At 41.3% G+C, this 26922-nt stretch overlaps 1 protein-coding gene across 4 annotated transcripts in view; it reads left to right on the top strand.

Moving 5' to 3' along the window:
* Positions 1–26922, top strand: part of LOC136587127 (ATP-binding cassette sub-family B member 5-like) — a 173865-nt gene that overhangs the window by 119158 nt on the left and 27785 nt on the right. For 2 of the 4 annotated variants that reach the window (XM_066585624.1, XM_066585623.1), the window contains 6 exons: positions 20918–21039; positions 22632–22689; positions 22873–23023; positions 25210–25252; positions 25339–25530; positions 25618–25789. In XM_066585624.1, the coding sequence (XP_066441721.1) occupies positions 20918–21039; positions 22632–22689; positions 22873–23023; positions 25210–25252; positions 25339–25530; positions 25618–25789 (738 nt within the window). Of the gene's footprint in view, positions 1–20917; positions 21040–22631; positions 22690–22872; positions 23024–25209; positions 25253–25338; positions 25531–25617; positions 25790–26922 lie in introns of those variants that run through there. The other 2 variants (XM_066585626.1, XM_066585629.1) reach the window with 2 other exon arrangements.

Raw genomic sequence — 26922 nt, forward strand, 5'->3', positions numbered from 1 at the left:
TGCATGTATAAGGCGGCATTTTACCACTGTGTGAGCCGGCCTATTACCACATATGGTAGCCATCTTGGACTGTACAGGACAGCGTATCTCACGTACACTGTCATCTTCAGTCTTCCTTTTTTAATTTTCTACTATGCCGCTTATAAATGCCACATCTACACAATGTAATGGCGTATGCACACCGTCTATTACACGCCTTTAGAGAACAATAGGGCTCAATCATGCTTAATATGCAGTAAAATAGAACATGCTAGGTTCTTTTTTTATACCTATATTATACGCAAGTGTGTATATACACAAGTGTGAATGGATCAATGAAAATCAATGTCCTTTCATTGACTCCATTTACCGCATATTATGCACCCGTACATCTCACACGTAATATGCTATTAAATTACACTTCTGTGAGCCAGCCCATATTCTTAATGAAAACCTGATCCAGAGCACGAGGGAGCTCAGACTGGGCAGAAGGTTCTCCTTCCAATAAGACCATGACCCTAAGCACACAGCCAAGGGAACACAGGAGGGGCTTAGGGACAGCTCTGTGAATGTCTTTTACTGGCCCAGCCAGAGTCCTGACTTGAACCCAAACGAACATCTCTGGGTAGATCTAAAAATGGCTCTTCACAGATGGTTCACATCCAACTGGATGGAGGGCAAGAGGATCTGCAGACAGAAATGGCAAAACATTTCCAAATTCAGCTGTTCAAACCTTATGGCATCACACCCAAGAAGACTGGAGGCTGTAATCACTGCTAATGGTGCTTCAACTAAGCACTGAGTACAGGGTGTGAATACTTATGTCAATGTAAAATGTTAGTCCTTCATTTAAAATAAAAATTACAAATATTTCTAATATCCTGTTTTCACTATGTAAATATGGGGTATTGAGCGCAGAATGATGGGGAAAAGTTGATTTTTTTTAAATTTGCACAAGGCCACAACATAACAAATTGTAACAGAAGCCAAAGGCTCTGAAGACTTTCTGAATGCATTGTATGCCCCCAGTAGTGCTATGTAGAGATGAGCGAGTATACTCGTTTCGAGTAATTACTCGATCGAGTACCGCGATTTTCGAGTACTTCTTTACTCGGGTGAAAAGATTCGGGGGGGGGGGGGGGCGCCTGGGGGCGGGGGGAAGCATGGCGGAGCAGGGGGTAGCAGCGGGGAACAGGGGGGAGCCCTCTCTATCTCCCCCCTGCAACCCCCCACTCACCCACGGCGCCCCCCGAATCTTTTCGCCCGAGTACGGAAGTACTCGAAAATCACGGAGCTCGGGCAAAAAAGGGGCGTGGCCGAGTAGGTTCGCTCATCTCTAGTGCTATGCCTTTAGGCGAAGAGGGATGTCGTCAGGGAGAGCACCCAAAAATGTGTAGAGACACCTAGGGGGCGAATGGGTTGGGGGATGGCATCGTCACTTCCCAAGGAGAGCACTCAGAAGATATGTGAAAAGACACCTGAAAGAGTGGGGAGACTTATAAGGCCATGCATGCTCCACTGGGTAATTTATGCAAATAAGGAAGATGGAACAATACCTCTGCAGCGTCACCTATTAGAAGGCAGCATTCCTGCAAATCAATGTACAACTTTTTAACAAATCTGTCTGTGTATGGTTTTCTGGCTTGGTTTCCTATTCCCAATCTTTGTTTCACAGACTTGTTAAAAAGTCGTACATTGACTTGAAGGAATGCTGCCATCCAATAGGTGGCGCTGCAGGGGTATTGTTCCATCTTCCTTATTTGCATGCCTTTAGGCAGCACGGGGTAAATGGGTTCTGCTCAGGAAGACATTGGATAGCGTATATTGTTATACAGTATGCGTTTATATGATAGTTGAGGGTCCTGGAAGTGAGATAACCTGTGATCAGCTTATTTTTGAGGCACGCTCTAACAAAGAGAAATAGTAAAAACTGGACAATGACATAAACTTTTCCTGCCCATTAGATGATGCAAGCAATGGAAGGTCTGTACAATTTTGAAAAACAATCATTTACCTAAGTGGGTGATATTAAAGTGTCTATATCAGGGAGATCGATTCTCCGATTTTAAGGCTGGACTCACACAGGCAAGTGTGATATCGGTCGAGAAACTCAGGCTCATATTATACTCTTAAACGTGCCGTTTTCTATGTGATTTCGATTCTTTTTACGAGAATAACGCATCACATTGCAACTTTGTACATATGATTTCAGGCTCGTGAAAATTGCATGCTATTTCAATAGGAATACGAGTGCAATGCAATTTCTTTTTCCCATAGACGACAATGACCAAGATCCCCCAAGAAATAGCACATGCCGGAACTTTTCTCTTTGCGGTAAATAATGGGTTCTATTCTCATGCGAAGCACAAAACTCACACAATTAAAACATCTACTTGAAAGCACCCTAATTCACGAACTGGGAAATCTGTAAATTGGCAAATCAGGTGAAACATTTACTCATTTTTAGTTACCTTACATTTTAATTGCCCGAAAAAGTCCTACCCAGCTTGAGGGCTCGTTCACAGGAGGGATCTAATCGCATAAAAATTCTGCACACAAAAAATCGCGGCTAACTACGCTAAAAATCGCATGAATGGAAATTTTTCTTCTATTGAGTCCCCAGCTTCATTAGCGTTTAAATCGCCCATTCACATGATCTGGACTGGCGTGTTGCAGAAACAATGCGCTGCTGTTCAGAATTCCCTCGCTTGGTAGAAATCATCCCAGTGACTTCCAATGTGTAAAGTACAGACATCTGCCTTCTTTTCCCGGCTCTGGATGCAGCTAAACTCCTTCCTTTTTTTCCAACTCCCATAAAAGTCTATGGACACTCCTGCGTTTTGCGCACCAAAGATAGGTCAAGACCTGTATTTTTGCGCAGAAGGGAATTTTAGTCGCCAGTGTCCTATTTTAGTTGCGATTTTTTTTTTTTTGCGCATGTATGTTAGCGTGTGAATGAGGCTTTATACACCAATAGAAAGCACTATGTCATCCTACATTACCATCCTACAGTAACTCACTAACAGGAGTCACATAAGTTCACCATCTCTTATTGCAGTTAATAAACAGCCAGGTCGCTGATAACACAGAGAACGTTTGTTAATATATAGTGTGAATGAACTGCCATGCACTATGTGAACTCCATGTATTATAACTAACAGATACAACTGGATATCATGGAATAATAGGAATACAATTTAGACTAAAATGTAACTTTTATGAGCAATGTTAAAAAATTATAGAAAACCGGAAGAACATTTAGTACTGTTTATATTACAAATTAGTGCTTGGCATCATTTCTGTCATTTGGCCTTTTGGGTATCCATTGCCTACTTAGCATTAATAGTAACACATGTTTTGCTATCTTTGTCCAATTTGCTTGGGTCTAAGTGATGTGACTGCCCTCCCAACAGTCACTAGAATGAAATGGCACTGTAACACTAGGAAAGTGCAATGCCAGATCAACCGTGACTGTAATGGGCCAGCCAAAGGTATCCAAAAGGCAAGCTGGGATAAACGGAAGTCGTTCATGGCTTTCCTAACACTGATGCCACTTCCATCTAGTCTAAGAAGCATTATAGCTACTGTTAACGGGCCTCATTATAGGTGCTTTTCACTTTAGTTTGTAAAGGAGTTGTCCTGTTTGTTAGGGACCATTTAGACACAACGATTATCGCTCAAAGTTCACTCAAAGGCAATCTTTTGAGCGATAGTGAGGTAGGGGACGGGGTAAGGGACGGAGCTAGGCCCCGACTCCCTTCAAAACTCCACAGCGCGCATCTATTATGCAACACTGAAGGGAGGGACTGGACGTCGCTTACATCCCGTGTCATTACTGCGTCACCATGACACTCCACCACTCCTCACCTAGCATTGGTGGTCGTCAGGGCAACGCGCTGTACACCATGTATATCGGTCAGGTGTTTATTTTGCCTGATCCAACGTTGCAGCAGTAGATCTCATCAGATGGACACATATGCAGCTGACAGCAGTGCATCTTGGATGTTTTGGGTGACTTTTTATCCTGTTATATGTTCTGAGTGCTGTGCTGACTCCACACACGGTAATGTTTACATGCCGTTCCATCTTATACAGGTTTTGATACCTAGTGTGTGGGAGTTTCAAGTTTCCAAGATGGCGCTGGCAGCTTTGGCTCCCCCGCCTCCTTAGTCATTGCTCAGCTGACATATGATGCTGGGAGGCGGGTTAAGGGATGGAGCTAGGCCCCGGCTCCCTCCAAAGTTTCATAGTGCACTTCTATTATGCAACGCCGAAGAGCTAGATTGGTTGTCGCTTACATCCCGTGTCATTACTGCGTCACCATGACACTCCACCACTCCTCTCCTAGCATTGGTGGTCGCCAGGGCAACGCACTGTACACCATGTATATTGGTCAGGTGTTTATTTTGCCCGATCCGTTGATGCAGCAGCAGATCTCATCAAATGGACCCATATGCAGCAGACAGCAGTGCATCTTGCATGTTTTGGGTGACTTTTTATCCTGTTATATGTTCTGAGTGCTGTGCTGACTCCACAAATGGTAATGTTTACATGCCGTTCCATCTTATACAGGCTTTGATACCTAGTGTGTGGGAGTTTCCAGTTTCCAAGATGGCGCCCACAGCTCTGGCTCCATACATGTTCTGATTGCTGTGCTGACTCCACACATGGTAGTGTTTATATCATATGACACCAGTCTATTGGCTTCCTTCACTTAGCACCGCCTGGGGGGTGGACTTTCCACACACTATATATACTGGGGCTAGTGTGAGACATCATTTATGCCCTGACCTACCATCAAGGCAATAGGCTCTGCCATTTTTTTATTTTGACCAGATATCTAAGGGGCTAATCTAAATGTAGGAGGGTGTTGATTGAAGCCAGCAATAGCTGTCTAGCCCTAGTGTGAGTGTTTTTAATGATTATCTAATAAAAATTATCTATGAGATTTTTAAAAAGTGTAGTCTGTGAAGGGCTTTTATGTAATATAGACTCTCCTGCACTCTGTGAATGACTTTTCCAGACACAACTATAACAATTACATGTCATTTTTATTTAGATTTTTTTAATTGGGGAAGAGGGGGGGGGGGGGGTGAAATGTTAAGATTTTAATACATATCTAATTTAATCAAACATGCAATAACTTTGTTGCTTCCTCAATACACTGCAATACTTATCTTCTTGTTCATGTGACACACCTGCCATGTATATGAGCAGCCGAATGAATGTTTTTGACAGATGAATACCAATATATCTTATACAAATACACCAAGGCATAGGTCTAATTCTGTGAATGTGGTCTACATCCAAAAACAGATGGAAAATCATAACACTTTTTATGAATACAAAAAATTTACATCTGTGGCATTAAAAAACCTTGTGTAAAGTTTTAGTGAATATCAATATTAAATCTTTAATAAAATATTATATAAGAATTAACAAAGGAATATCTAATTGAATTAGAGGTGTTTTTCAAGTATTTTTTAATAGACTGCCCATGTTAAAAAATAATAAAACATCCTATACTTACCCGTCCCGGGTGCCTGCAACTCCAGTGCCGAATCTCCTGCCAGCGTTTTCCATCCTCTAAAACCAGCCTTATATTGTTTAAATCTGGGCTAGGACTATGGATTTCTTTAGTACTTTTAGTTTCGTTTTTTGTGTGTATAGGGGTGCTTCCACACTGTATTTTGCAGTGTCCTTCAGAGGTATAGGTCGGGAGAATTTCCCAATATATAGATGTACAGTGGGATCTGCTGCCTATAGGCCCCCATGTTAAAAAAGTATACCATACGTGGTGCCTTTTTTCACTGGATGCCTCCATATGGAAGAACGCTACAGACTGCATTATTCTTTGAAGCATAAAAAAAGTTATGGCAATGTATATCATCCTGATGAAGGCCAATAGTGCACTCACTTGGCCTTTGTTGGGGGAATGGAGGCTTATGGATTTGTTTGGAAAGCTCCTAGCACATATGACAAACAGACAATGAAAACTTAATAACTTCTAAAAGTGTCAATGACCTTTGAGAAACATCAGAACTGTCTATATAATTCTTAATAGATCATAATCATTTGATACAGAGAAATAGAAAGTAGGTTATATAACCAATGAATTTCATAAGATTGGATTAGAATACTACTAAGCTGATAATAAGAGCTTCAAATGAGATACTGCTTGACCTCAAAGAGTTCAATGCTTTTCACATCATGCAGGATCCCCACTGATCAGCTAGTTTCCCAGTCTACTGTCATTGCAGTAGAGCTGGACGTCGTTATCAGGATTGGAGTCAGAAGTATGATGGACGGCTTCACCAATTTGGAGCCGGAAGTGTAGTAAGTGGCTTTTTTTCCCATTGATTTTAGTGCGAGCAAAGCCACCTATTACACTTCTGACTACTACTTCGATGCTGATGACCGGCTCAACTGCGCTTACAGCAGGCCTGGTATGTAGCTGATCGTTGGAGATCCCGACTGGCAGATCCCTGCCAATCAACTATGGATGACCTATCCCGAGGATAGGTTATTAATAGTAAAAGCTCAGAAAACTCCTCAAAGTGTTTGACCTGACTTATTAATATGGCAAAATATGATATATACCAAATAATAATCTGAGACTAATTGTGGCTAATCACTTCCCCACCCATAATCACCATCTTTTCTTTTCTGTAAGGGCTCTAAATGCAGTTGGCACCTTGTAGGCATTGGCCACAAAAGTGTAATAGCTTTCTAAATAACAATATAAAACTCTATATCAATGTAATGTTGTTCACTTTATTCTGTATATACAGGTATGTAGAACAATTGATGTAACACATTTTCGATCTAACTGAGCCTGTCTCAAACTATGTAACGTTATTTGTCATACTAATTGTCCTGTAGTCGAAGAATAGAGCAAAGTGACATAATGTTGCTATGTAACCATTGACTCTCCCTCACTACTGAGTGAAATATGTCAAAGATACCGGTGACAAAGTCCAAAATGGATAAATGATTAATTAACAAGAGAATCAAAAACAGATATCAAGGGACATACAGTATATTCCTCATGTGGTCTAGTAGGTAGGGGTCTTTGCTGCATCTACGAGGACATAGACTGTATGATATGTAGGAATACTACTTGGCAATATAATGTAAGAAGAGTAAACATGCCTGGAATGTATGTTAGCAGACTGTTCTGGTATTTGTGTAACCGGTATTCCACTGCACTTGTATGTAATGGTAGTTGATCACAGTTATCTTTCTGATTATATATGGAATATACCATATTACTGAATGATAAAAGCAACAAATTGTACTGAACATGCCCAGGCGGTTCAGTGCAGGACTGTTACGTTTATTGCAGGCCTTATTCACCTTGCTTGGAAGATTGAACAATAAGTCTCGAAACATAAACAGACAGCACTTGGATATACCAAACCACATGATACTTTATCAAACAGTAGAGGTATACAACATACAAATACATTGCCACACCAACAACAAGGAAACATCTGACCCTGGTCTACACCAAGAAGGGAACCTGCCTAAAAGTAATCGTCCTGATAAGGATGGTCCCACATCAGGAACCCAGGGCTGACCTCCCTAACTGGTAGCAGTGGTACAAATGACATATAATAGAAACTCCAGCAAACAGTACAACACAAGCAAACTCCCAAGACCAGGGAACAGATCAGACAACATACAGTTCAGACACAAGTGCCTGCGCGCCTACAGACAAAGGTGATGCAAGTGCCCTCACACCTACAGATGAAGGGGAATCAGGCGATCGCACACCTATGGATGGAGGTAATTCAGGGGTTCGCATACCTATGGATGTAGGGGGATTCATGCGTCCTTACAACTACAGATTGAGGGGATTTCAGGCGTCCTTACATCTACGAATGAAGGGGATTCAGGCATCCTCACAACTACAGACGGAGGGGATTTCAGGCGTCCTCGCATCTATGAATGAAAGGTGATTCAGGCGTTTGCACACCTACAGATGAAAGGGGATTCAGGCGTTCGTACACCTATGTATGTAGGTAATTCAGGCATTCTCACACCTAAGGATGTAGGAAGATTTCAGACATCCTCACATCTATGGATGGAGGGGGATTCATGCATCCTCACAACTACAGGCATCCTCACTTCTATGGACAGAAGGGATTTCAAGTGTCTTCACACCTAAGGGCAGAAAGCGAATACAAACAGAACCGAACTAAACAAACAGAACTAGACACCAACAAGCACACAGAGATCTGCACAGCATGTGTCCTATCACCCGGGTCCAGTTAGGAGAAGATGAGATATAATGACCAGCACCCTCTAGCAGGAGGGGCTGGTATTTACATGCAGAGATCCAAGTGATTGACCCCACAGAATCAGCCATCCAAACGAGCCCCCACCTACAGAGATGTGCTCCTGAAAGTACATAGTACTACAAGACCCAAAAGCACAAACTATCATGATCTAACAAGTACACAGAAGAAAGATGAAGAAATAAGGGGTGGAGCTCTGTGCCACCAGGAAGGAGGGGCAGTCAGGAGATACTCCAATGATGACAGTTAATGCGGTGTGGAAGTCACAGTGTTGGCATGGTAACCACCTCTTGACCTGGCATATACATCAAACTAGAAGAGTTAGTCCCCAAAGAGACTTTAGGGAACCATTGCTGGTGGGTTGTGAATGTACTAGTCCTGTCCAGCGGAAGTACTCGCTATCCTGAGGCCTATCAAAAGGTCTGGAAATACAGCTCAGCAGACTGAGTGGACTGATAGGGTTAGGAGAGACAGTAACAGCCATTAAAGCCAATATGGACTGAAATGTGTATAACAGCAACTGAAAAAAGAACATTCACAGACAATCGTCTATTCAACAGTTGTTCAACCATCAGTCTACTATCTAATGTGTGTGGCCAACTTTAGGTCTATTTGTAAGGCCACATTCACATGAACATCATTTTATTGCATCGATAGCCCCACTAAAAATCGCAGCTATCATAGCTTAAAATCTCGTGAGCAAAGAATAGCCACAACCAAGTCGCGGCTATTTTTTGTGATTTTACCTATCTTTGGGTCAACTGACACTGCAGCCCTGAAATCCCTCGGCCACCAGAGCAATGAAGGGAGTCCCCGCGGAGATAAAGGGAATCCCCTTGGAGATGAAGGGAGTCCCCACGGGGATTCCCTTTATCCCCACAATGTTAACCCCTTAATGACGCGGCCATTTTTCGTTTTCCATTTTCGTTTTTTCCTCCCCCCTTTAAAAAAATCATAACTCCTTTATTTATCCATCCACGTCACTGTATGAGGGCTTGTTTTTTGCGGGATGAGTTGTATTTTTCAATGGTGCTATTTAAAGTACCATATAATGTACTGAAAAACTTTTAAAAAATTCTAAGTGGAGTAAAATGGAAAAAAAACAACATTTTGCCATCTTTTAGTACGTCTTGCTTCTACGGCGCACAAATGGCAACAAAAACGACATGATAACTTTATTCTATGGGTCGGTACGATTACTACGATGCCAAACTTGTTTAGGTTTTTTTTTACTATACTCCTCTTTTTTTTTTTTAAAGACATAAAATTTTTTTCAATTATTTTCTGTCGTCATTTTGTGCGCGCGATAACTTTTTTATTTTTCCGTCGACGTAGTTGAGCAAGGTCTCATTTTTTGCGGGATGTCCTGTAGTTTCTGGTAGTACCATTTTGGAATACATATGACTTTTTGATCGCTTTTTATTGCGTTTTTTATTGGAGACAGGGTAACTAAAAAAGTGCATTTCTGGCGTTCTTCATTTTTTGTTTCGGACGACGTTCACCGTGCGGGAAAAATTATGTGCTACTTTGATAGATCGGACTTTTACGGACGCGGCGATATCAAATACATATTTTTAATTTATTATTTAGATTTTTTAATAATAGATATGGCAAAAGGGGGGTGATTTAAACTTTTACAACTTTTTTTTTTTTCAATTAAAAAAAAACTTTATTGATTCTTTTTTTTACTTTACTTTGAAGTCCCCCTGGGGGACTTTAAGATGCGATGCTTTGATCGCTCCTGCAGTATGACGTAATGCTATAGCATTACGTCATACTGCTTTTTGACAGGCAGCCTATGAAGCCACCCCACGGGGACGGCTTGATAGGCAGTCTGCTAAGGCAGCCCTGGGGCCTTTCATTAGGCCCCCGGCTGCCATGATACGTGCAAGGCTCCCCCGATCTCACCGCGGGGGGGCCGCGCGGGACCCCCGAACATCGTTCGGGGGATTTAAATGCCGCTGTCAGAATTGACAGCGGCGTTTAAATGGTTAATAGCCGCGATCGGCCGCGCGGCCGCTCGCGGCTATTGCCCGCGGGTGTCAGCTGTTATAAACAGCTGATGCCCGCACTGTATGAAGAGAGGTTGCCACGCAACCTCTCTTCATACATACCCCGACGCTCCATGACGTACCAGGTACGTCATTGGTCGTTAAGGGGTTAAAGGGGTTGTCCCGAGGCAGCAAGTGGGTCTATACACTTCTGTATGGCCATAATAATGCACTTTGTAATATACATTGTGCATTAATTATGAGCCATACAGAAGTTATAAAAAGTTTTTTACTTACCTGCTCCGTTGCTAGCGTCCTCGTCTCCATGGTGCCGACTAATTTTTGGCCTCCGATGGCCAAATTAGCCGCGCTTGCGCAGTCCGGGTCTTCAGCAGTCTTCTATGGAGCCGCTCGTGCCAGAGAGCGGCTCCGTGTAGCTCCGCCCCGTCACGTGCCGATTCCAGCCAATCAGGAGGCTGGAATCGGCAGTGGACCGCACAGAAGAGCTGCGGTCCACGAAGACAGAGGATCCCGGCGGCCATCTTCAGCGGTAAGTATTGAAGTCACCGGAGCGCGGGGATTAAGGTAAGCGCTCCGGTAAACTTTCTTTACTTCCCTGCATCGGGGTTGTCTCGCGCCGACCGGGGGGGGGGTTGAAAAAAAAAAAAACCCGTTTCGGCGCGGGACAACCCCTTTAAGCCCCATTTAGACGGGACGAATATCAGGCAATTGAAGCCCGACACTCATCCCCGCAAGTACCCGCTCTCGTGCACCTGCACGGCAGCTGGTATGCCTTGCTCACAGCAGGGAGGCTGGAGGAAAGTTGTCTCCACGCTCTCCACCACCCCTCTCCTTTGACTTAACATAGTGGCTTTTCAATACTGAACGGCTGCTATTTACACTGAACGATGAGCTCATTGTCCATCGTTTATGCAGCATAAATGATGGAGGATGAGCTGATCGCTGACCATTCAGTGTAAATAGCCATTCAGTATCAAACAGCCGCTATGTTAAGTCAATGGAGAAATCTCCTGCAGCCTCCCCGGCCCCCCTGCTGGCCGCTCTGAGAGGAGCCAGCAACACTAGCTCCTGTGTGATAGCACGAAGTGAGGACATGCGGGAACGAGTTTTGGGCATCGCTTCCCCGACATTCATTCTGTCTAAATGGCCTCTTAAACTCCCTCTCTCTCCCTTTGCCAAGCGGCTCACATAGACTCCCATAAATAAGTCTTGTCTTTTGACTTTGAGGGCTCAGTCAGACGGGCGTTTTTTCATGCGATTTGCGCATGCGCATGCGTCCGGCGATTTTATAAAACCATTGCTTTGCAATAGTATCGGACACATGAGCGCTTTTTATGCGATAAATTATAGAACAGAAATAGCAGATCGCACCTATCTGCGATCTGCGATTCCTGTTCTCTTCTCTATATGCGCTCAATGGGGCCGGCGGCAGCACCGCCAACCCCATTGAGAACATATAGTAGACAAATCATTCTTCTCTGCCACAGCTGTAACAGCTGTGGCAGAGAAGAATGATGTTTGCCCATTGAATTCAATGGAGCCGGCAATACAGCCGGCTCCATTGAAAGCAATGGGCTGCCGGTGATCGCACAATGAATTTTCGGGAAGGGCTTAAAAATATAAGCCCTTCCCGGAAATTCATCCAGAAATGTGTAAAAAAAAAAAAATATATATATATATACTCACCTGGTCCCAGCAGACGGAGTTCAGCCGCGGCGGCTGGCAGTTCTCCTGAACTGCTCTGAGTAGTATTCAGCAGCCGGGGCTTTAAAATCACATGGGCGTTTTTTTGCGCGATTTGCAGATCGCATAACGGATACGAATCCACGAATCGCGTGACCGGGGCCGACGATTCACTGAAAAATCTGCACCTAGCAGCATTTTTAGTGAAAGGGCCCCGATCAAAGGAGCGCTGCCCGCTATTCTCTGCCACAGCTGTGGCAGAGGAGAATGATGTTCGCCCATTGAATTCAATGTAGGCGGCAATACAGCCGGCTCCATTGAAAGCAATGCGCTGCCGGCAAGCGCTGGATGAATTTTTAGGGAAGGGCTTAAAATATAAGCCCTTCCCTGAAAACCATCCTGAAAATGTGTAAAAAAAAAAAAAGTATACTCTCCTGCAGCCGGAGTTCAGCCGCGTCCTCTGATTGGCTCAGCGCAGGGACCAATCAGGGGCAGCTCCCAGCTGACTGACATGCGCTGAGCCAATCAGAGGCAGCACTCACTCACCCATTCATGAATTCATGAATGGGTGTGAGTGAGAGCTGCCTCTGATTGGTGAGGCTGTGACCAATCAGAGGCAGCTCATTCAGCAGGCGGGGATTTTAAAGCCCTGGCTGCTGAATACTACTCAGAGCAGTTCAGGAGAACTGCTGGCGGCGCGGCTGAACTCCGTCTGCCGGGACCAGGTGAGTATATATATATTTTTTTATTTTTACACATTTCTGGATGAATTTCCGGGAAGAGCTTATTTTTAAGCCCTTCCCGAAAATTCATCGTGCGATCGCCAGCAGCCCATTGCTTTCATTGTAGCTGGCTGTATTGCCGGCTCCATTGAAATTAATGCGCTGGACAGCTCCGGCCCGTTTCTAATGAAACGCGGCTAGGAGCAGTTTTTTCGTGCGATTTTCCGGCCCCGGTCACGCGATTTGCGGATGCGCATCCGTCATGCGATCCGCAAATCGCGGGAAAAAACGTCCGTGTGACTAAGGCCTAAGCGCGTTAAAAAGAATCGTTCATCTGAAAGAACCCGTAGGAAACCATGAATTATTTTAGATGCATTTAATTTAAGCAATAGATTCTTATTGGCATATCCAAAGTATACAAAGCAGATCCATGCATGCATGTATTGATCAATGTACATCTGTATACATCGTATGCAATTAACAACTTTACAGGAGGGTGGGGAAAAGGAAGGGTAGAAAAATAGGGAGTGGTCAAGGGGGAGGGATGGAACCTTAAAGGTACCTCACAAGCGTATATCATTTTTCCATTATGGAGGAGGCATATAGCTACAGTTTCGATATATGGTTAGTCTCTTGAACAGGCTTTAAAATATTAGAAATCGTAAATGCAAGATTCAGAATTACATCTTCATTTAATGTGCAACATCTAAAGCCAGAGGTGTAGCAGATTGGGGAGAGAGGGAAGCAAGTCAAAGGACCCAAACTAATCAGGTCCTGAGTAGATTGGTAGTATCTGGGTCCAGGCGTCCCAGTTTTTCCTAAACTGACCCATGTTTTCCTTTTGGTTAGCCATCATTTTTTTCATGCAAATAATTTAAAGAGACAGTATCCTTCACCTATTCCACTGTGGGCATGTATTTGGATTTCCATTTCCTAGCAAATAGTATTCGAAAAGTGTGAAAAATATGCCATATAATCACTCTGATTACGCGGTATATTTTCTATGCCTAAGAGAAACAAGGCTAGTTCTGGGTTTATTTTTACGATAGAAGGCTGGAGGGTGGTTATGAACTGTGTGATCTGGTCTCAGAAATGAGCCATTAACTGGCATTTCCAAAATATGTGGAGAATAGAGCCCATCCCTCCACATCCTCTCCAACAAGAGGGCAAGATCCCCCTCCACATTTGAGACAATCTTAAAGGTGAGTAATACCATCTAGTCAGAAGTTTCTGATATTGATCCCATTGTGAGGCACAGGATGTGGACCTATGGGCCCATTTTAAAGCCTCACACCAGGAGGATGGCTTAAACTTTTTATTAGGATCTTTTCCCCAGTTCAGTTTTTAAAACTGAGCTTTTGATAGGTGATTGTAAATAGGTTTTGTAAGTTTCTTCTGTGCTGTCGAATTTGCGTTTAGTATGTTACCTAGAGGGTTTGGTGGGGATGAGAAAGAGACAACATGAGTGCCCAAGTAGGAAGGCGTCTGCCCAAAGCAGAGGTTATGAGTGCCAGTTTCTTCCTAGCTACGATTGTGGTTTGAGAGAGGTCAGCAAAGAGTGATATGTTATGGAACAGGGCTGGCAGACTTGCATTACATAAGTATTGCTCCGCCAAATAAAAGTGTTGGACGGAGAGTGAGGAAGCTGAAGGGAGAGATAGACAGGGGCATGGTCCACTACTTATTTTGCATTGGCTTACTAACGGTAGAAGCCATTTAGATGCTAGATACATGTCAACGCAGGGGTAGATGTTGTGTCGGTGTGAATAGAAAGTATAATCCCTTTCAGAGGCATGTTTATAGCGCCATATATCATACAGATCCTCTTTACGCACCCATTAAAAGAGATAAGAGGAGGCTTGTCGCTTTTGGATTATGAATAATATTGAAGCCCCCACAGAGTAGAAGGTTACCTTAATCAGGTGTACCATTTGTTTGAGTATAGAATTTAAGAATGGGATCTGTGTGGTATTGGGGGCATATATACTCAATATAGTAAATGTTACATTATTAATGTTTCATACCAGAGCGACAAACTTTCCCCTATCATCTGAAATCTCCCTCAACAACTGGAAGGCAATTGTTCTCTTAATCGCAATGAAAACACCTCCTTTCTTTTTTGGACCACTGGTTAAAATATTTGGGAGAAGTATTTGCTGTCAATCTGGGAGCATCAACCATGCAGTGAGTCAGACTGAGCAAGCTTGGGAAAAGTTTGCAGGATTAATGTAATTCAACCTGTGCTTGTAGCATCTGAGTCCAGCAATTAGAGTTCTTTGCTTGTGTTACTCCATTCCTGTATGATCTTGCAAGAGATGTTCTTCATCCGGGTTTGGGCTTGATTGGGCATTGTAGGAAGGGGGATGTCCCACATCTCCAGCAGTTCCAGGCCTTTGTCAAATGTAGCAAAAGTTTTCGCATTCCTTGAGAGAATGACTTTAGTTGAAAAGTCCCGTTTGTATCTCATATCGTGGGTTCTCAAAGCAGATGTTATGGGTGCCATTTTTGTCCTAGCTGCTATTGTGGTTTGAGAGAGGTCAGCAAAAAATGATGTGTTCTGGAACAGGGCTGACAGAGTTGCCATTTGTCTTGAGGCCTGCATAACTTGCTCTTTATTATAAAAAAAATTAACTCTGGCGATGGCATCTCGAGGGGTGGAAAATGGTATGTTTGGGGCCCTTGGCAGCCTGTGTGCTCGGTCAATGGTGAGATCTAGAGGGGAGCAATGTGGAAGAATGGCTTGGATCAGGCTCTGTAGAAATGCCGTGAGTTTGGATAGGGCAAATGATTCGGGAATACCCCTAAATTTGACATTATTTCTCCAGTTTCTATCTTCAATATCTGCCAGTTTGTTTCATATGGTATTTACTTCCTCCTCCAGGTTGTTATGGGAGTTTACTAGCGAGTTGTGGGCTGAAGCAAATTCTCCCATTTTCTGACCCGTGTGATTGACACATTCTATGAATTTATGCTCATCAGACCAGTAGCAATGTCATTTTGTATTGAGGTGTCCTTTTGTATAGAGGTTGCTTGCTTGTTATCTGGCATGGCTTTTTTAGGGATAGCTCATCCGAGTTGTCCTGGTGAGAGTAGTAGCGAGCTTGTTGCTTTACAAAAAGGTTGAACTACAATGTTGTGGACTGCCAAATTAGCAAAGATTAGAGTGACATTGAACAGACAATGATTTGCCCAAGCAACTTTTTTTTCAATATGATGAGGAGATACTTGAGTTGGAGCAAACAGGATCTTCAGGTGAAATGACAAATGAGCTTTTCAGATGAGTCCTGCTTGATGTGAAAGAGTTAATCTACTGTAATGAAAATGTAAAACAGTGACCTTGCTAAAGCTGTGATAGAAAGAGTTGTTGATGATGCTAGCCCATTGGGACAAAGAGAAGATGAAGGCCATTACTATCTTATTACTTAGAGAAGTAGTCTCTGATTTTGTAAAAGGAATAATTGTTTTTATGGCTTTTTTATCTTGCTAGCCATGTACTTTCATCCCAATTTTTATTATAATTTCCACATTATCAGTTCACACGGCTTGGCCTTGCTTGTAGATAAGAATAAAGGAATGCAACAGAGTGTTCTTCTTTGTCATTTACATTATATTTTACACACACTAACCCAGAGTCTATATATATATATATGTGTGTTACGTTTGTCCTGAACTACCAACGGGCCTCTGGGATCACATGGTCTGGGGGCAGTCAGAACGGACGTGTAGCTTGGTGTATGTGTGTCTAGATGCAGAAACAAACAGACAAACATGGCCCTAGCATCTGCCTACCAACAGACCAAGGGAACAGGACAAGGTACGGGCATCCGCCCACCAATAGGCGCGTAGAACAAACAAACAAGAACCAGGCGTCCAACAACCCGTGGATGGGTGAAAAGACATAGACTGGAATACAAACATAGCACTGAAACAGACAAATGACCAAAACGCTGTATGAGGTATTTGTTCGTATTTTGGCAAAGATGCTTAAGACCGTGAGCCCACTTCATGGTTGCTCGTTGTTTCACGGGTCCCTACTCTAACGAGACACCTAAACCTAGGAAGCCTGCCTGCATGCGGGGCAATTATCCTGACAGGGACGAACTCACACTGAAACCTATGGACCTAACACATCCCAAATGGTAAACGATCCAAGCAGCACTGGACACAGTTCACACCAACACTGCATAGAATGCATACAAAAGGGTACAGGACTGTTCAAACTACATGTCTAGCAACCAGCACAGACACACAAAACATATTGCAGCTCACACCCACCAAAACACAAGCATGAACGCAAACACAAGGGGAAATAAGGAAAACCAGCTGCCTCTTAGCCAGAGGGGGGCTGGTATTTATATGCAGCAGACCAGTGAGGTTCCAGATGCACAACCTAACAGTATGTGTATATATATATAATCTGGGTCTATATATGTATCTATATAAAATAATCTGGGTCTATATATCTATATCTATATTATACTGTATTCATCTGAGACTCATCGTGGATAGAGATGAGTGAGCACGCTCGTTTGAGGCTGATGCTCGAGCGAGCATCGGTCTTCTCGAGTAACTGATTACTCGTCTGAGCAAATGCAAGAGGGCGGCGGGGGGAGGGTGAGGGGGAGAGTGAGAGAGATCTCTCTCTCCCCCCCCCCCCCCCCCGCTCACCTCCGCCGCCCCCTGCATTTGCTTGGACAAATAATCAGTTACTCGAGAAGACCAATGCTCGCTTGAGCATCAGCCTCAAACGAGCGTGCTCGTTCATCTCTAATCATGGATAAACTTACTTTCATCAAAGTAAGTTTAACAGAACACAAGATGCATTAATTACTTAACTAAAACTACTTTATTACCAATCAATGATCAGCCAGTTATTCTCTCAATGAATGGGAAATGACCTCACTCATTCCTGAGCATGTAGTGAGAGTCCTGCATGTGGATTGCACAATACCGGCCTTTACACCCAACATGATTAAAGATTAAATTATACAACCACTAGATGAATCGCCACTCACTCTGCCTCTATATAAAGGAACGAGCTGGTGTAAGATTTCTCAATCCTCTTTCCTGGAATCGGGTCAGTAAGGGAAATCTTTTTTTAACATGTTAAATCACTTGGATATTGTTAACTGATGAAGTCATTCTGCTAATAGTTGCTTCAGATTCTTCTATATGTACTTTCCATTGTATTATTTATTATATAAAACTATTGAGAGTATTTATTAATCTAATCTGTGACAATTTACTAAGCTAAATGTAACAGATATTAAAGAAACTCTGATATTACATAAATTTACATTAATATCGACAATTATTCTTGGATGGATATATTCTCATCCCATTTGCCTTTATATCTTGTATCAGCTTTTAAAATGATTCTTGTAAATCTGGGATCTCAAGTTGAACCTCTAGAAGAATGGTTTCACATGCATTGTTTTTATGGAAGGGGGGGGGGGGAGACTGTGTTTGTGGCAGTTTTTGATGCAGTTTTTGAGCCAAAGCCAGAAGTGAATCCAGCAGGCAGAATTATAAGTCCATCCTTTATATTTCCCATTCCTAATGAATCTATGAATTTTGGCTCATAAAAGTACATCAAAAACACAAAAGCTGAGAATACCTCTGTGTGTGAACTGCTTAACCTCAGTTTTGGATTACTCCTAACTTCGTTACATAGAATAAACTTCCTATTACACCTCAGGATCATACTTTCCCCTCAGAGTGATACCATTTATAAAGTGAATAACTGTCTATTAGTTTGAAAAGTAGAGGAATAACTCATACTTTGGACTTCCTTTCAGCTTTTATGGCTACATATTCTCATATGTACAGATGAGTACATATTCTCCATATTGCAAAGAATAGGGAGAAGAAACTTTGTCCACTAGAATCAAAACAAATACTAGGTAGCCCCATTATTTCAATACGGTACACAGACTGCAACAAAAATGACATAGTTGTATTCTATGGGTCAGTACGACTACTACGATGCCAAATTTATATAGTTTTTTTTTTTTGCTGTACTATTTTCAAAATACAAAATGTCTGGCAAAAGATAAAATTATTTTCTGCCGCCATCTTCTGACAGCCATAACATTGTTATTTTTCCGTCGATATAGCTGTGCGAGGGCTAGCTTTTTGCAGGACGCGTGTGTGTGTGTGTGGAGGGGGGGGGGGGGTTCTGACGAGGTTCGTCATGCAGCGTAAATAATGTATTAGTTTGATACATCACACTTTTATGAATGCAGCGATACCAAATATGTTTTTGGGGCTTTTTCATTCCGATTTTTTTATTATAAATATGGCAAAAGTGGAGTTTTTTTAGTAAACTTTTAATTACCTTTATTTTATATTAATTAATGAAACTTTTATAAACTGATTTTCACGCTTTTTTAGTCCCCATAAAGGATGGTGTGATCGCTACCATTGTATTACATTATACTGCAATCTGACAGACAATCAAGCCACACCACTGCCATGGCTTGATAGGCGATCTGCATTGGCAATCATGGGGCGTTCAGAAGGCCCCTGGCTGCCATGGCAGCCAAACAGCTCCCAGCGATTTAATCACATTAATGCTACTGTCCAAATGGATGGCAGCATTTAAAGGTCTATCAGCTGCAATCAGTGGAAGTGCTGATTAGAAATGATATGGGTGGGTGTTAGCTGTAAGATACAGCTGGCACCCACATTGTATGGTGTGGGATTGACCCCAGATCCACCTTTATACAAACCCCAAAACTCCATGATGTAAATGTACATCCAGGAGTGTTAAGGGCCTAATTTAGATTAACATAGTAATACATTGTACATTCAAAGTAATGTGTACCATATTGACCACAAAAATCTATGTAGTATATATTTGCCTTATATACAAAAGACAAAAGTATTATAGGAGTTATACCCTTATTTGCGAACCAGAAAAAAAATTTTTTGCAAGCTTTTGAGTCTCATATTCCTCTTTATAATGATGCTTCACCCTATATACAGTGTCTGGTTGTAACATCATTTACCTCCATCAGTTATGCACAAACTCTACTCTTTAGACAAAGGACATTAGTATTGGATGAACAGAGCATGTTCTACTTTAAACAGCTGTAGCTCTGGTGTAATTTTAAAACTTAGATTCTTAGACAAACAGTGTTACAGAGTTGGGTTTACTGAATTTACAGCTGTCATTTTTTAGTCAGTGTATACAGAGGAGGGGGTATGGGGTAGGGGAACAACCACAACAGAGAAGATCTGTGATTCTCCTGTATATCCGCCTGTCACAGGGGAAGATTGCCATGAATTTTGTTCAAGCTATCACCCCCGCATCACTCAGAGAGCATATTTGCTCTCTGATTATTACAAATGGGTTTTTTCCTAGAAAAAGAGTGAAATGATGACTTGCTCATCTAATCACAACGCTATACCATTTAACCCCATAGATCCTGCAGTCATTGATGACCATGGCATCTAAATGTTTCCACAGAAAAAAATAAATCAAAAAACTTTAATAAATATGAAAAATTCTGAGAAATTTAGAATCTTCTTCGAGGTACAAGTAAATTAAACAGAAAAGAAAAACAACAGAAATAAGCTCTATACTTTAGAGAAATGCCACTTTTTTTTAGATACATGGCGATTAGTACACAATTCTAATAGCAGGTCTGCTTGTGAATTAAGGTGCTTTTAGACAGAATGATTATCATTCAAAAAATCAGGTGAAAGTGAATGATATTTATTCATTCAGTCTAAATGTGAGCCAGTGACTGAACAATGAATGTTCATTTTATGCTGGCATAAAATCCATTGTTGGCTCGTTCAGTTTGAACAGCGAATGTGAAAGACTGAAAATTCTCACCTGAACGAGCCAACGAGGCATTTGCCTGCATTAACAGGCTGCATTAGCGTAAACGAGCAAGGATGATGTCATTCGTTTGTTCAGACGAGAATCGGCTCGTCTAAAAGGACCCTTACTTCCATCAACTATAGTAAACTCATGAGAGGAACTAAGCAATGTTTGCTTGAAAAGACAAAGTCTAAAAAGTGGAAGATCAGTTTCAGATGACTATAACGTGGCCACATTTCATCAAATGTATTTGGGCATGTACTGTATAAACTCACTGCTAGTAACATAAAGTCATATATTGTATTATTGGCCTTTTAGCTACGATTAGGTGTATTATCTTATTACCAATTTGGGTTAACCAAATTTTCAATCTTTTTTTATGTTACATAGACGTTTTCTTGGTTGCGTAACTTAAGAGAAAACATGACCACAGTTAAAGACCCCGATGCAGTAATGAATAATAATTATCCAACCACAGAGATTTTACTTGAAGAATCCAGTGACCCCAGCAGGTACAGTACACACAAATGACAAGAATTACTTTGTTATCCACATACGGTATATAGATTTTAATGGATGGACAGTCCAATTTAGATCATTTCCAGGCAACTTCACTGTCTTAACACAAAAGAGTGTAAAAGATGTGAACCAAAAGCTAGTAAAGTTGATCTGTTCTGTTAGAATTTTTACCAGATGTAGTCATGGAAATATTTGGAAAGTCATTAATAACAAATTACATGTCTACGGGACTTGCACAAATCAAATGCATGAACACAATTCTGTTTGTGGTAATTCCTAGGTGTTTTGATAAAAACTCTGATAGGAGAGCAAAAGATAGATTGAAATGTTAATGGCGCTTTCGTCATACACATTATATTAAAAAGTGGGAGATGTGGTGTCAATAAGTATCAATTTGGGGTGGTCTCGCGAAACCAAGTGGGGTTATACACTTCTGTATGGCCATATTAATGCACTTTGTAATATACATCGTGCATTAAATATGAGCCATACAGAAGTTATTCACTTACCTGCTCCGTTGCTAGCGTCCTCGTCTCCATGGTTCCGTCTAAATTCGCTGGCAGCTTGCTTTTTTAGACGTGCTTGCGCAGTCCGGTCTTCTCCTTTCAGCACGAGCCGCTTCAGTGTGCTCCCCGCTACAGCTCTTCTGCGCATGCGCAGACGAGCTGTCACTGCTCGGGAGCGCGCTGGAGCGGCCATTCTGTACCGGGGCCTTCACCTGGGCTCCGGAACCTAGCGCTGGGCTCCGGGGCCTTCGTCTGTTGTCAGGGTCTAGCGCTGGGGAGCCGGGAGCGTAGCGCTGGGGAGCCGGGAGCGTAGCGCTGGGGAGCCGGGGGCTAGCGCCGGTTACCTGCTGCCTGGCGGTGGGTGACTGGTCGGCGGCTGCGGGGCGTCTGGTTGCCATGGAGACACAGCTGGCAGCGTCTCGGGAGCGCGCACGTCGGGCTGCAGCAAGCGACGGGAAAAGAGCCGGCGGCCATCTTGGGGAAACTTTTATAAGTTGCTGAAACGCTGGAACGGTAAGTACGAACCAGCTAGAAAAGTCATTTACAGGGGGGCTTAATAATGTATACTTAATTAGGGGGACTGGGAAAAAAAAAAATTCACTGCTTCCTCGAGACATCTCCTTTAAGTGGTCCAGCATAGGATATGTGATTTAAACCAACATTTTAAGTCAGGTTTGCGCAAGGGAGTAAAGTTCAGTTTTTGATATTTTTTCTGCATCTAATTCCAGTACTGAATGTTGAAGGATGCAGTGATAGATATAAATGATTTAATTCTACCCTTTTTATGCACCCCATTTATGCTAAAAAGAGATGCATCTTGAAATGCAACATTTTAGTGACTTGAAGATCATATAATACTTAAACATTACAAATATACAATTGTAGTACATAATACAACAGTTAGAAATTACATTGATATCTGGCATCTGGACTGGGATCTTCAACACTAGAAAAATGTATGGCATTACAAAAATCTATTTATCTATCTCATATCTATCTATCTATCTATCTATCTATCTATCTATCTATCTGTCTATCTATCTATCTATCTATCTAATCATTCAATGTTTTCTTCCTAGGGATCATGAAGAAAATAAGAAAAAAGAAAAACCAAAGACAGTTGGGTCAATTGAGATTGTAAGTCACTTAACATGGCACATTTCTAAAGTTGCATTTTTCTAAAAACTATTCATAAAATGTTATCAGAATGTATATAAGGCCGGTCGGTATTGATAAAGCAAAATAGACTTTTAGATCTGACGCTAACAGTATTCCTCTTCTATAGTTGTAAATTATTAAGTGATTTTCTGTTGTTTTTAGTTTCGATATGCGACTCGACTGGATATTTTCCTCATGATTACTGGATTTCTTGGAGCTGTAGGAAATGGCATGTGCCAACCACTATTGATGCTTGTGTTTGGGGAAATGGCAGACAGCTTTGTATGTCACGATTCAGCAAACCAAAGTAGACGTAAGACTTACGTTATGATTTTTTCCCATAATTAGCCACATATTGACATGTTTTAACACAATTTACGATTATAAAAAAAACTAAACATTTTACAGACATATCAATTTCGGAATTTGGCTCTATGGGCAGCCACTGATCCCCAGCAATCAACTGCTATTATTTAGGGAGCTGAAATGCAAATCTGTAATGCTCCCCAGCCTCACTCTGTGGATTTGGAATCCAAAATCCTGTAGTGATCTTGGGGGTTACATTATGTGGATACCTAGATCACAGATAACCTCCTTTACCTTTTCAACAGAAATCACAGTGTTCCTTCCAGTAATCAGTCACTGCCTCATGGCCCAAGGCTTAAGGGTGGCCTGCAGGTTTCCACTTAAAAATATGGCCCTGTTTTTCTACTATGGAACTCTGTCTATAGACATACAGTGGATATAAAGAGTCTACACACCCCTGTTAAAATGCTATGTTATATTGCCATTTTAAAAAAAAATTGACAGAGATGAATCATTACAGATTTACTTCCACCTACAATGTGACCCATTATCTGTGCAATTAGATTGAAAAACAAACTGAAGTCTTTTACGGTGAAAAAAAATCTAAAAAATGTGGCTGCATAAATATGCACCCCCTAAAAATAATATTTTGTTAATTTACCCTTTGACATTATGACAGCAATCAGTGTTTTTGGGTAGATGTCTACCAGCATGGTGTATCTTGTCCTGGCAATCTTTGCCCACTTGTAAAAGTGCTCCAAGTCTGTCAGATTATGAGTGCATCTTGTGTTGGTGTCTTGCTGAAAGGTGAAATTCCTTTTCATCTTCAGCTTTTAAGCAGAGGCCTAAACGTTTTGTGCCAAAATGGACTTTTATTTGAAACTGTTCATATTTCCCTCCACCTTGACTAAAGCCTCAGTTCCAGCAGCAGAAAAACAGCCCCAAACCATAACGCTGCCTCCAACCACTTTGGGTCTGGTGTTCTTTTGGTGATGTATAGTATTGGTTTTGCACCAAATATACCTTTTGGAATTATGGACAAAACATTTAACCTTAGTCTCATCAGACCATAACACGTTCTCCCACATACTATTGGCAGATGTGATGTAGGTTTTGACAAAACATAGCCAGACCTGGATGTTTTTCTTCGTTAGAAAAGATTTCTGTCTTGCCTCGTACCCCATAGCCCAGACATATGAAGAATACAAGAGACGGTTTTCACATGCACTACAGAACCAGGACTTGCTAAAACTTCCTGCAGCTCCTCTAATGTTGCTTTTGGCCTTTTTGGCAGCCTCCTGGATCAATTTTCATCTAGTATTTTCATCAATTTTTGAGGGACGTCCAGTTCTTGGTAATGTAACTGTTGTGCCAAATTGAATCCACTTCTTGATGACTGTCTTCACTATGTTCCATGGCATATGTAATGTCTTGGAAATGTCTTTGTCCCCTTCTCCTGACTGATACCTTGCACCAATCAGATCCCACTTTATGTGCTGTAAGCTCTTTATGGACCATGGCTTTTGCTGAAAGAAACAACTAAGAAATTGTCGAATTGTTGGGAAAGTCCTACTAGAAAAGCTGAACTTTATATTGGGTACATCTGAATCACTGTAAATAATGGCAGCGGAGTACTGACTATTATTTATCATGAGTTTAAATGTGAATGACTAATTCTGAACATGACCACATCCCCAAATATAAGAGGGTGTTCACACTTATGTGGCCATATTTTAGTGTTATTTTTATTTTACCACCATAAATGATTGTTTCTCATGGAATTGTACAGATAATGGGTCACACTGAAGGTGGAAATAAATCTGAAATGATTCGTCTTTGTCGGATTTTTTAATATGACAAAAACATGTAATTTAAACAGAAAATGATACACACAATGATCCAGTGATCAATCATAATCCCTGTTGGCAGGCTAGAGCTAAGGTTACCTTTAATTTTGAATATAGTAACAATACTCTTATGAAGCTTGAGAGTTATACAAGTTTTATGGAGTTGTATGGAGCAGTTGCAGAATGCTGCCAATCCATATAACTTAATGGAAGATATGAAAACAGCAAAGCGAGTGCTGAGACCCCTAGCAATCTAACATTCATCTTCAATCCCCCAGTTGAAAAATCCCTTTAACCGATGATGGAATTACAATCCAATATAATACATTTTCTTTTATTTTCACAGCTGAATGTGAAAAGTTCAAACCCCTACCGGAACAGATGACCGAGTAAGTATATTGATTTATATGATTTTTAGCCACACTTTGTTATGAGAGAATAATTGTATCTATTATAATATTATTTGTACCACCAGGTATGCCTTGTACTATGTGGGAATAGGAGCGGGTGTTCTAGTCTGTGGCTACGTCCAAGTGTCTTTTTGGGTGTTAGCTGCAGCAAGACAGACAAGGAGGATGAGGAAAATGTTTTTTCATGCAGTTTTGTCACAAGACATTAGTTGGTTTGATGTCAACAAATCTGGAGAAATGAACACTCGTCTTACCGAGTAAGAGAACCATCATTCTGTCCTAGTCTTGTACTGAATCTGTTGTATTAGTGTATATATTATTTACAGCACTGATTGTTTTTGTAGAGATGTCAATAAGATCAATGATGGAATTGGAGATAAAGTCGGCCATCTTGTGCAAAATGTTGTATGTGCCGTAGGAGGGCTAGTAATTGGAGTAGCCAAGGGTTGGCAACTGGCACTGGTCATACTGGCCACAAGCCCCGTGGTGGCAATTTCAACCGCGATTTGTTCCAAGGTAAAGTCTTCAATTTAGTTTGGGTTAATACAAGTTTAATACACTAGAGCAAATACAATGTATAACATAATGTGTTAAATATATGAAGCACTGGTGAGAGGACCATTTATCATTTTACAATTTGTATAAGTTACATTTGAAAAAGCAGAATATGTTTTAATCTATCTATGAGTTTTATAACAGGCCATTATACTTTTCTAGGAATTAGTAAAAGGTTCCACTAAAGAAAAAATCCATCAAACAGTATGAAGTTTAATTAAAAAAAAAGTACTATGCTAACTTTACAACATGTTGCATCGATGTGAAACTATTTCTAGAGCTGTCATAATATTAAATCAAGATCGTGAAAGAATTTAAATAGAAACTTTACTTGTCCAGAATTAGTAAAAATGTGTGCTTTTTTTCTAGAAAGAGTGCAAATTATGTCCATGGACTGGGAATGAAACTACATATCAGACCCACTCAGTTAACTAGGGATAAAGGCCAATATTACCACCACACAGTGACTATATAATAGGAATATGGCAAAAAATAAAGTGGCTGTTATACAGCAAAAAAACTTCCTAATTTGTTACATCTGCTAATATTAATGTTGGGATAAAGGTTTAGCTTTAAATTCCAACTGAAAGATGGTGCTCAAAATTGATGTATATCATGAGAAATGGCGCTTACATGAAAGATTGCCAATTACGCAAGCTACAGCATTAATATTAACAATTTGCTTTTGCAAAAAACCACTATACTTAAAAACATGAAGTATTGACAATGGTATTTGTCCTTACAATTTACACATTTTGCTGTTCCTCCAAAAATATCTCAAAATATATGAAAATAGTCAAAATTACAACACAAATACTTGTCAGTCAGAGCTTAAGGACTGGACAGCAGACTTCTTGGTAATCTATGTTGGAACAGCCTCGCAATTTTCCTCCATGATTTGAAGCAACAATTGTTCTTCTTCTTCGTCATTAGTAAAAAGTCTAAAAAGTCATGGTCTTTGAGCACAACCTTGTCACAGACATAAGAACCTGAAACTGCCCCAAATAAAGATGTGCTAAAAGGAAAAAAAATAAAGGGTGTCTTTCTTTCTTTTTTTATATTACTAAAGATAATACATACTGTACAAGTTCTAC

Source organism: Eleutherodactylus coqui, chromosome 12, assembly GCF_035609145.1.
Source record: "Eleutherodactylus coqui strain aEleCoq1 chromosome 12, aEleCoq1.hap1, whole genome shotgun sequence".
Lineage (NCBI taxonomy): Eukaryota > Metazoa > Chordata > Amphibia > Anura > Eleutherodactylidae > Eleutherodactylus > Eleutherodactylus coqui.